The sequence below is a fragment of the Populus trichocarpa genome, chromosome 11 (assembly GCF_000002775.5).
Source record: "Populus trichocarpa isolate Nisqually-1 chromosome 11, P.trichocarpa_v4.1, whole genome shotgun sequence".
Classification (NCBI taxonomy): domain Eukaryota; kingdom Viridiplantae; phylum Streptophyta; class Magnoliopsida; order Malpighiales; family Salicaceae; genus Populus; species Populus trichocarpa.
In genome coordinates this window covers 14,373,288-14,385,787 of record NC_037295.2, presented here as the reverse complement: position 1 = coordinate 14,385,787, position 12,500 = coordinate 14,373,288, and the positions used below count along the sequence as shown (strand labels likewise).

Here is a 12,500-nt window from a genome sequence, read left to right as displayed (position 1 = left end):
ACAGAAGAATTATAAATCTCCAAAATAATAGATAGGAATACCGCAAATAGAGCCATTGCGACACCCATTAAAGGAGTAGTTCCCCACCCCGGAGCTACTTTACCATATTCCGAATTCAATGGTTTCAATAAATCCCCTACAATAGTTCGTCTTGGACCAGATCTAGAACTCCCCTCAACGCTTTGTGTAGCCATAAATCCTTTTTTGTATTAACTGAGATCTGTTGACTTTGTATACCATTCCGTTGTAAATAAATGATCTTATCATAGATCCATTGTGGTCTGGAAATTATTATTTTTTCATTATTATATAATAATGGAAACAGCAACCCTAGTCGCCATCTCTATATCTGGTTTACTTGTAAGTTTTACTGGGTATGCCTTATATACTGCTTTTGGGCAACCCTCTCAACAACTAAGAGATCCTTTCGAGGAACACGGGGACTAGTTAAAGTAATGAGCCCCCCAAGATTGGGAGGCTCATTACTTCAATTAAGATAATGAAAAATCATTTCACCTTTTTAGTTGGAACTTTAGGCGGTTCTCGAAAAAAGATAGCGAAAAAAATTATTCCTAGAGTCGATACTAAGAGGAATGTATAAACTAATGCTTCCATAGATTCAATCGTGGTTTACAATTATAGCTTCCATATCTGTTTATTTAGAGCGTTCCCGGATAAAAAAAGAGCAAGAGTCAAGACAAAGAAAAGGCGGCGATTCAAATCAAGATGTCCCCAGTACCCTATGTCAAATTACAAAAAGAAAATAGAGACGCAAAATCAGAGATTAATGTTGTATCAAACTACTTGTCTTCTTGTAGTTGGATCTCCAAGTTTTTGGAATGCTCCAAATTCCACCTGAGCGTCTAAATCTGGATCAATACCAGCAAAAACATCTCTGAACAAGGTTCGAGAGCCATGCCAAATGTGTCCGAAGAAGAAGAGCAGGGCAAACGAAGCATGTCCAAAAGTAAACCAACCCCTTCGACTACTACGAAAAACACCATCGGATTTCAAAGTAGCACGATCTAATTCAAAAATTTCACCCAATTGTGCGCGTCTAGCATATTTTTTCACAGTAGCAGGATCACTATAACTGACTCCATTTAGTTCACCACCATAGAACTCAACAGTTACACCTACTTGTTCAACACTATACTTCGATTCTGCCCTTCGAAAAGGAACATCGGCTCTAACAATTCCGTCTCCGTCTACCAAAACAACCGGAAATGTTTCAAAAAAAGTAGGCATACGACGTACACAAAGCTCACGCCCTTCTTTATCTCTAAATAGAGGATGTCCTAACCACCCAATAGCTATTCCATCCCCGTTATCCATTGAACCTGCTCTGAACAATCCACCCTTTGCCGGATTATTTCCGATGTAATCATAAAAAGCTAATTTTTCAGGAATTTTAGACCAAGCTTCGGATAAGCTTTGATTTTCAGCCAGCCCAGTACCAACTTTTCGATATATTTCTTGCTGGAAGTATCCTTGATCCCATTGATAACGAGTGGGACCAAATAATTCAATGGGGGTAGTTGCTGAACCATACCACATAGTTCCAGCAACAACAAAAGCTGCAAAAAAGACAGCAGCGATACTACTGGAAAGCACGGTTTCAATATTTCTCATACGTAATCCTTTGTATAGACGTTGGGGCGGGCGGACACTAAGATGGAATAGGCCCGCCAATATGCCCAATGTCCCTGCTGCAATATGATGAGAGGCTATTCCTCCCGGAACAAAAGGATCAAAACCTTCCACACCCCACGCTGGATTTACAGATTGTAGTTTTCCGGTTAGCCCATAAGGATCAGACACCCATATTCCAAGACCATACAATCCTGTTACATGAAAAGCACCAAACCCAAAACAAGCCACTCCTAAGAGAAATAAATGAATTCCAAAGATCTTGGGCAAATCTAAAGAAGGTTTTCCTGTACGTTCATCACAAAAGATTTCTAGATCCCAATACACCCAATGCCAGATAGCTGCCAAGAAGCACAAGCCAGAAAACACAATATGCGCCCCAGCCACACCTTCATAACTCCAAATACCCGGATTCGTTATAGTTCCTCCTGTAATACTCCAACCACCCCATGAATTGGTTATTCCTAAACGAGTCATGAAGGGTATAACGAACATACCTTGTCTCCACATTGGATCGAGAACGGGGTCAGAAGGATCAAAAACTGCTAATTCATATAGAGCCATCGAGCCGGCCCAACCAGCAACCAAAGCTGTATGCATTATATGGACAGCCAGCAAACGACCGGGATCATTCAATACGACGGTATGAACATGATACCAAGGCAAACCCATGGAATACCCCCTTATCAACGAAAGATAGACACTATGTAACTTTATTGCACTGGAAAAAACTATGTTATGGACCTCCCTTTTTCAGTGGATTATCTCGGAGAAAGGATTCCATTTTTTTTTTAGTATTTTAGTCAGAATGTCACAATTCTGTTTGTAGGAACAAAGAGAAGCAGATCTATTCTATACCAGATAAGTACCAATACGCAATGGGAGGTTGACTCCATTTTAGATGAGCGAATGCATACGGATTTGTTCATCATTCAAAGAGCCTATTCGTAAGAATTTTACTTTAATTCATTTTGTCTTTTTTTTTTTATGTTATGAACTTATCGAATCTGCGCAAATAACAAATAAAATAAAATAAAAAAATAAAGAAAATAGAAAAAATAATAAAATAAAAGCCAATATCCAATATAATATTATTAAGACAATAAATTCATATAATATTATTAAAACAATAAATTCATTGTTACGCTTTCACATCAAAGTAAAATAAAGTACTTCATTTTTTTTTATTTCATTTAATGTCTATTAGTGTTCCAAAAGTTCCTTTTTAAAATCCCGGAGAGGATAGTTCAAATTGGATTGTTTTAATAATATTATATGAATTTATTAAGAATACTTATAGTAGTTTTCCACGTAAACGCGACGCGGCTTTAAAGGCAGCCAGCCGCCCAAACCTTGTAAGTTGTAACTATGCACCTCATTTTCTTTTTGGCGGTTGCTTTATAACCCTGTCTTTGTCTATCTTCTCTCACAGCTCCCCACGTGTCACGCAACAAGTTATCCCTTCCCTCACCCGCATGTCCCTTATTGAATTCCCCCACACAGCAGCCGACGCGCCGGTTTCAACTGTCTGTCACCTTCCAACACATCATCACCACACATGTCGCTTCCTCTGAAAATCCGTACATGTATTCACGTGATAACTGCCACGTCGCTTGCATCTATTGGACGGTTGTCAATATCATAGGCACCCGCTTCACCATGGCATTAAGATGAAAAATCTTTGAAAATGGGTTACAAGAAACAAATGTGGGCCCCACCATGAGCGGCCGCCGCGCCTCCTCTACCTGACTATTTCACACGTGGACCCCTTGCCTAAGCCACAATTTCTTAAAAGAGTAATGGCACGAATCTTATCTTTCCAGTAGACTTTTAAACATACACTTTTTTCCAGTTATAATACTCCATTTTAATCGTCTTGTTTTCCTATGTTAATTTAGCCCAACATGTACAATTTATAATGTTTTTTTTTTATTATTATTATTATTTCTTCTATTAAACGATATCCTTCAATTATTGGACATTTATTATGGATTAGACCCGACATTTTAATTCTATATATTTCATTTTTATCTTCGTTGTTATAAAATCATGACACGTCTTAGATCAAAATAAAAAAAATACAGTGCGAGAATAATTTCCATGCAATTACGGATGTTATTCGATTTGTTTTTGTGTTTTAAAAATATTTTTAAAAAAATTAAATTTTTTTATTTTTTTCTTTGTTTTAAATTAATATTTTTTGGTGTTTTTAGATCATTTTGATGTATTGATGTTAAAAATAATTTTTAAAAAATAAAAAAATATTATTTTAATACATTTCTGAGTAAAAAATATTTTGAAAAACAACCGCAAGAACACTCTCAAATACAGTCGAACAATTTTAACTCTATTCTTTCATAATTGTTTTGTGGGATATTCATTTCCATCATACAATGGTCGAAGTTCATTGCATTTTTGTATTTTGAATTAAAACAACCGCAACAATAATCTCAAATACACTCGAACAATTTTAACTCTATTCTTTCATAATTGTTTTGTGGGATATTCATTTCCATCATACAATGGTCGAAGTTCATTGCATTTTTGAATTTTGAATTAAAGAAATTAATTTTCTTCCATGTCATGAATTTCACCACGTCGCTTACAAATCTTAAAACTATAGACGGAAAATACATATAAAAAGGAGCTCAGATCTTCAGTTCCATTTTCCTTATTAATTGTTATGTTCTTAAACATAGGATTAATGAATCGTTTTCGTAAACACATTGATTGCTTTAGTAACTCGTCATCTTTTCCTAGAAGGAAAAAACCTCTCCGTCTCGTCAAGCAATAGCTAATGTTACTTCAATCATGAAAGGAGGCATCAAATGTTGGAAATATAAAACGCAAATTTTTTGAAGAACAGGAGGTATCCAAAAACAGAAAGAAAAAAAACAGAAAAAAAAAAAAAAAAAAAACTGCTCAGTATTCACTGTGGACTTGTACAGTGAAACACTGAGCATTTTTAGTTTTTTCTTAATTATAAATGTAACGAGATTGTTCATTCTCTTGGTTCTTCATAAATTATTATAGATTAACTATCTTTGTATATAACATGTATTCTTATATTTTTAGTTCAAGGTAAAGATTTTCATTCAATAACTTCTATTTCTTGATTCAAGTAATTATTTGATGGTTTTTTATCGATCTAATTTTAGATTGTATTTTTTCTTGTTTATGGGTTCTAGAGTTATTAACATGTAAGTTCACATCACTTTATATGAATTAAGAGAGAGACACACAAATATTTATTAAAAAACATTTTACGGTTTGAGAGCTACAAACATGTCTGATGCAAAATTGAAAAAGCTTTAATGGCTAAAACTCATGAAGCAACTTATGAACTTTTAGAGGAATTGACATCCAATAACTATCAATCACCTTCTAAGAAAGCAATGCAAAGAAAAGCAATTGAAGTTTTTGAACTTGATTTTATTACGCACAAATAATAACTTTATCTAAAGAACTAAGTAAGATCAAACCAATATTGTGTGTGATTATTGTGAATGAAATACTCAAATATCAATTGCCAAATAGGAAAGCCTTTTGCTAAACCAAATTTCAAGGAAATTAATTATATGTTTAATTTTCAATGTCAAAACAATCCTTATTTAAATATATTTATGCAATATTTGTTTTAACTGTTTACAAATATTTTGTTTTCTTTTACTTTAAATTAATATTTTTTTGTATTTTTGGATTGTTTTGATATGACGAGGTCAAAAATAATTTTTTTAAAAAAAAATATTATTCTGATACATTTCTAAAAAAAAAACACTTTGAAAAAAAATATCTATCATAATCTCAAACACGTTATCAATCTCGATTGAAGAAACCACCTTAATATTTCATATAACAACAATAAAAGGGAAACTAGACCAACTAAAGATTTCCCATAGTAAAATAGAAGCCAACATTTGAGCAATTGCATATTAATATTCCTTTTTTGAAGCTTTAGAGAAAATTCCTAAATATGCTAATGGAAGTTGGAAGCTGGAAGAGTACGAGACAATGATGCTAATTGAAGAGAGTAGGAATTTCTTTAAACAAGGAAGCCAAAAGTAGAAGATATTAGGTATAACACTGAGAAAATAAAATCATCCATTCAAGAGACACCTAATAATAGAATAGAAAAAATAGAACAACAAAAAATGGAAAAGAATTGTCTTTTTTATATACTTTCTTCAGTTTTGTTGTACCATGTTCTTTACGTAATTGATGAGGTCATATAGATATCTTTTCAACACAACATAAGTTATTGAAAGGATCTTAGAGACCCATCAAAGCATGAAAGCTAGGATATTTTAGAATATGAATTCATATTCAAAGAGTGCATAACTGAATAGATAAGCTTATACTAATCTGTCAATTTGGGATCCAATTCAAGATTTTTCTTGGGAGGTGTCAGAAAGAATTTGGAATGTAATAAAATCAATTCATATAGATAGAGAAGAAAATGTTATCTATTGATTCAAATGATTTACCCATGGGATAGGGGTAAAAAAAGATGAAAAACTGAAGATTTCACATAGTACTTTTGATCGAAAATTAAATATGATTTATTTTGCACCCTTCGCTAAATGAGAAAGTGAATCAGATTCTACATGATCAAACTTAGAGGACTTAAAAAATTATGGAAGGATAAAAAAAGGAGGGGAAAATAATAAATAAAAAGAGCTTAAATTCTAAATGAACAAACTCAAACTTAAAAAAAATCTTTCTAATTCTCAAATATTAAGGGGCAAAGAGAATGATAGAAAAATAAAATAAAATGACTAGACTAAATTTGCGGACCTTGCTCCGACCCATATGTATTGGCTTTGTTGTAACAAGCCCCTTTCTTTATTCATTTGGGGTTTTTTAGCTTCTTCTTCTTCTTCTTCTTTTTCTTTTATCTTTTAGGTTTTTCTTTTCAATTCCATTCTTTAGTATGAGATTTTTTTAATTTTATTCTTCAGTATTGTGTTGATAGTAAATTATTTTTTGTATTTTTTCTTATTAAATAAAAAAATAAAAAAATTAATGCAACCAAGTGGAGTCCATAACCAAGGTTGCAGTTTTTGTGGGTTAACTAGGGATAACCTGGCTTATTCTTTTTTTTTTTCTTTGATTTTTTCGGACATATCCAGTCAATAAGGTCACAACGAGACAACTCTCACATAATTTAATTTAAAACTTGGACTAAGTAAAGAGTCGAGTTGAGAGTTTTTAAATTTGAACAGTTATATCGAGCTTAATAACAGTGCCAAATAAGTTATGATGATCTAAATATTATTTTTTTACTTTCAATTCTTTTCTGTCCAAGCCACAACGATAGCATTAGCACGAGAAATAACTTAGTTAAACCTATGTCATTTGCTAGAAAATTCGACATACAGACAGTGAAACAACATGTGTACCCCCACATTCATCAATGCACTAGCATGAGATACTATTATAAACAAATTGTTAGGACGAAAACCTTCGAACAGGCCATCCAAATGAACAACATAATTTGATATTGGAAGTCCAACATGTCTAGTTATGACCAAATTGTTAATCACATACGGAGAAGAATTGTTGTTGAACATATTAATTATATATTTGATATTGTAGTAATTTTTATGGTTGTGGTTTAAAAAAAATTATTTTAAAAAAGCACTTTTAATTGTGTTTAGTTTGATCAAATATGTGATTGATTAAAACTATGGTTAAAGTTGATGTTGAAGAAAAAACAATTTAAAGATGTTTGGTTAAAATTTCTTTTAAAAGTGATTTTGATAAAAATAACTAAAAAAGACATATAGTAATTTTATAGTTTTAGAATTAAAATGTTATAGATTGGATTATTAATATATCATGAAATCAAGAATCCTTTATTAAGGTCCTACTCAAAGTTGTCAAAAACGTTTTTTTGACACGACATGAAATATACAATATAAACTCGGATCGTAAACTCGAATCGTAAAATCGTAAAATCACAAGAAAAATATTTTAACTAATTATATATTGACAATTTTAGTCAAGTAGTAAATAATAATATAACACAATTAAAATAAAAGTGAAATAAACAATACAAATGTCCAAACACCTTAAAATACACAATTCAAATAAAAATTCATACATAGTTTAAATAATTTAAAAATACGAAAATAAAAAAAATAAGATTGAACAACTATGTTTTATTGATAGAGTTTTAGAATATTTTCTAGAGGACAAGTCTTGAAACACACTACAGGCAACTAGTGAGATGATACAACATTCTAAGGTATATCACCAACTTCAAAAAAAAATTAACAGAGACCAATACAGTGAACCCGTGACAACGAGAACAAAAACGTACAAAATGACATCAATTTAATCTCATGTCACCTCACCTTCCATCTTTTTTATGTTAGTAACAAGTCCTAAAAATAATGTTCAAATATCCCACCAAACAAGACATGTATTTCAAGTTCTCTCTGAGTCTTTGTCGTCTCTCTTTGTAGTTAACAAATGGTTAGTCTAAAACACAGTATTTCTCTCTATATAAGTATTCCTATCTTTTATTTTACTTCTTTGATTCCTCACCATCTACCTCTGTCTTCCCATGGTTTCGATCCTCCGATCATGCCTTCCCGGCCTAAAATACAGTATAAGGCTTCCCTATACTCAAGATCCTCTAATGCTGGTATTAGTCAGCTAAGATTGAAAATTTGAGATTTGGGCAATGAGGAAAGGGGAGACTGGGGAGTGGGAACTATGTAGTGGAGTGTCAGGGGTCTCGGACAAGGAGGCCGTAAATTTTTTAACTTTTGCGGGTTAAAACTTGAAATTGGTCAAACTCGGTCAAAATCGATCGATTTTACCGATTTTAACCGAGTTTGACCGAGTTTGACCGATTTCGAGTTTTAAACCGATTTGACACGTTATATACATGTTGACTCGTAAAATCGTAAGATTTTAAAAGTCAACTCGCGATTTTAACAACAATGGTTTTACTTTTATTATCCCTAATTCCATCTCGTACATAATCCATCCAAGAAGGCCTTTAGTATCCAACACTAGTTTCAGAAATCAGTTTCTTCTACATCCTCCAATCCTTTTTACAACCATCCCATTTGTTTTTTAGTTTTGACTCGGTGAAAGCATGACTAGCTTGTTCTTTAAAGGCAATCAACAGAATTTCTAACCAATTTTATTAAAATGAGTGTTTTGTCTTGTTCCCATATTAATAGCTTTGATGCAAATATCAACAAAAGTATGCACCATTTTCTTTGTTCAAATAGCTTTATCCAGACTTTTAAAACAATCCATTACTTTGTTTGATGACCTGAATCAAAATACACAATCACTAAAATAAGTATTAAATAGTAACTCAAATTATCATAAAAAATAAATATATATGATAGTATAAGATTATGGAACTAACTTAATGTTTCTCACTCTTTCTCTCCAATGTCATTTGTAAGTTCAAACTATATGTTTCAATTGTGCTAATTAAATGTGGTCTCAGGTAGTAGATGGTCTAGTGGTAAGAGCTTGGGATCAAGTGGTTTGCTCCTCCTGTGGTCCCAGGTTTGAGCCATGTAGTTGCTAATATGATAGTCACTGGAGGCTTACATGGTCGTTAACTTCAGGGCCCGTGAGATTAGTCGAGATGCGCGCAAGCTGGCCCAAACACCTACGTTAATAATAATAAAAAAAATGCTAACTAAATCTGTGTTTTACAACTTCAATGGACCGTATGTTTTAGATTCCTTATAATATATATACTGTTTAGGTGCAAATAATTATATATATTAAAGACTTTTCTTCTCTTCTCTTTTTGATTCACACATCTAAAGTTGTTAGTTCAAAATAATGGATGCGTACGGAAGTAATCATTGGTATGTATCCAAGGAATTAGCCAGGTCAAATAATACCAATACCCTTTTAGGAAAAATTAAGAAGTTGATTAGTAGAGTAGTTAATAGTAATCAAATGTTGTAAATAATTGAATAATTTTGAGTTTCAAATTAAGATATGATCATTTTGGATAATAGCTTGATGAGACTTCCATTATAGAATGTTAATTTGTTTTGATAAAGCAAAAATCCAAAGTAGTGGTAACTAGTAAGTTAAAGGAGAAGGGAAGCGCAATATGAGCACACTGAAATCAAAGCTTCCAACTTCAAGTACTAAAAAAAGATCACGTGAGAGGTCGAGGAGAAGAAGCACCTTGCCGCCGCCACCAATACCAAACGCAATTATATGTGAGTAAAGAAAGGGACAGTCTTTGTATTGTTCAAAGACTCTATAGTTTTATTGGTTAGATTTTAGGTTTGTTTTTTAAAAATTACTGGTTCGAGTCTCATAAATTTCAGAGCCATTGGAGACTTATATGATTGTTAACTTTAGAGCCTGTAAAATTAGTCAAGATGCGCGGAAGCTGACTCAAACACCCACGTTAATAATAATAATAAAAAAAAAACTTTGGTCTGCTCTACATTTATTGTCTTAAATTAAAATTTGCTTAGAGAAACATCGTCTACTTCTTCACCTTTTCCTCTTCCCTGTCCCAAAAGTCCAATCCACTAGTCTTTCAATTCTGAGTCACCATTCCTATGAAACACACTTATCCATTTCTCCACATTCCTATTTCTCTTTCTCTTCCTGTAGGGAGTATTATTTTTTATACCCCGCTTTCATTCACAGTCATCTTTAAAATAAATTTTTTTTCCTCCCCACATCAAAATTGGTTCATAACAACCAGCAGAAAGAAATGAAATTCCTAAAACATTACCAGATAGCTCGTTTTTTGCAAAGAGAAGCCTATACAATAAGGGATTTCTTCAGTAATTAGAATTATTTTGTTGGTTTTGTTAAACCGCTCAAAACAAGAAGACAAATACAAAGTGAAGGAGTGTAGATCAATGTACCTATATGCTATGACAGTTCCACTTCCCTAACCACAAAACAATTGTTTTGGTCTTGGACTGCTAAGCACAGATCCACACTGAATTATCAAGATCTTGTTATTTGTCAAAACAAACAACAACTTCTTCTTTTGAGCAGTAGTTATTTGTCAGTTTGGCACTTCTGTTATTGCTACTGCCATTGGCTTAGAGATGTCAGTGTTTAGAGGACTCTTAGATATGGTAATCTTTAGCAGGTATTTCTTAGCAAGTGTTTAGAGGCCTAAATTACAAACCAGAGACTAATTCTGCAGTAAACTGGATTGGAGTAGCCATTTTGTTAGGTCTAGTGCTAAATTCTGGGGAAGGAGATTACTTTACTTTCCTAGATTTTACTCATACTCTGGCCAAACTGATCAGCACATGAAGAAGCAAGTGGAGGGAAACCATGAAAGGGATTTGAGGAACACATTAGGAAATTTTTTGTTGAGATTCTCTTAAGGTTGGCTTTGTCTACTGATTTTGGTCCTCATTAAAGTTCGGATCATGTATGTACTTGCTCTCTGTTAGACTAATATTTTAAAGAAACGCCTTATCAGAATTTTTGTTATGATTAATTACATGGAAGATGAAATCCTTTAGCTCATACTATTTTGAGTCCAACTAAGAAGAGTTCGTTGCTTGCCTTGTTGTAGCGGTGAGGCAGTCACAAGGTTCCCAGGCTAGGCAATGAATTTAACAGATCCCAGACATGTAAAATGAACATTCCCTTGAATTTGACAGATTCTAGACATGCAAACTCACTTAAATGGTCCTAAATCTTTGACTTTGTGTTTGGAAATCCCAATATACACTGAGTATTGGTATGTCTACCCTTTGAGTTTATTGTCTACCCTTTGACTTCTCCCCCTCCATCTCTGAGTTGGTATCTCAGATCTCTCGAAGTAGTATCACAGAATTCTGCTCCTTGCTCTAAAATTCAAGCATGCACTATTTTGAATGTAAACCAGTAGGCACTGCAACATAATTATTTTCTTGGAAATTTATTCCCATCCTGTTGTATTTCATCATCATTTAAATTGGTTTTTGTTTTGAATGTACTATTTCATATAACATTGTTTGCATGCTTGCAAATTATAGCCTAACAATCTTTTAGATCACCTGAGACAACAAATTTGATTTGTTTGTTTTAGGTTTATTAATGGTTAGTTAATAAAAATCTATGAACATGAATAATAATTCTATTGTATTTTTAAGTTACTAAATCTTTTCTTGAATTATGTATTTTAAGATACTTGAACTATATATGAAAATAAAATTACTAAACAAAAGTTGAAAAACATAAAATGCCACAATATCAAGCTTCTTTTGCAGTATTATATATTTATTCAATCCCCAGTTCCTGTTTGATCTGCAAAGCAGCTTCATAAATCTCCTTTTGGTCACTTAAAGACTTGGAGACGCTCTCCTTTTGCAAGCATCTCTCACCCCACTTCACGAGCTTAGGGAACTCGGCTACCATGCTCCAGTTTCCTAGGGTCTCAAAGGTGTAAAAGAAGCTGTAGAACGGAATAAGTGCCAAGTCTATATAGCCAAAGCTCTCATCCCCAAAATATTGCTTGTCTCCGAGTTCTTCTTCCAAGATTTTAAAGCACTGAAACAAGTCCTTCTTCGATGATTCTTTGACCTCACCTTCAGATGCCCATAGATTCCTTCCAATAGGATAAATCTGGACGTAACCAATTTGCATGTCAATACTTCATTAATGTTTCCTTTCAAAAACTAAACAGAGTAAGACAGAGAAAACAAATCAGTACTAGGAACTTACCTTCTTGTCGATGTAGTCAGCCCAAAACCTGGCATGTGCACGTCGATAAGGATCAGAAGGCAACAATGAAGGTTTATGGCTCCAAACCTCATCAATATATTGAACTATGATCATTGACTCACAGATGGGTCTCCCATTATGGATTAAGACAGGGATTTGCTGATGAA

General features: G+C 33.1%; 2 protein-coding genes across 2 annotated transcripts; both read right to left on the bottom strand.

Annotated features, from left to right (window-relative positions):
• Positions 1 to 447: 447 nt before the first annotated feature.
• Positions 448 to 2,656, bottom strand: LOC127904016 (photosystem II CP47 reaction center protein). The gene has a single exon (XM_052445419.1). It carries the CDS (start codon positions 2,320 to 2,322, stop codon positions 796 to 798), a length of 1,527 nt encoding a protein of 508 aa, XP_052301379.1. The 5' UTR covers positions 2,323 to 2,656; the 3' UTR covers positions 448 to 795.
• Positions 2,657 to 11,728: 9,072 nt separating this feature from the next.
• Positions 11,729 to 12,494, bottom strand: LOC18109968 (probable glutathione S-transferase parC). Its single transcript, XM_006388203.3, has 2 exons — positions 12,334 to 12,494; positions 11,729 to 12,234 (listed from the first exon to the last, which is right to left on the bottom strand). The coding sequence occupies exons 1-2, from the start codon at positions 12,445 to 12,447 to the stop codon at positions 11,890 to 11,892; spliced, it is 459 nt and encodes a 152-aa protein (XP_006388265.3). The 5' UTR covers positions 12,448 to 12,494; the 3' UTR covers positions 11,729 to 11,889.
• Positions 12,495 to 12,500: the final 6 nt, after the last annotated feature.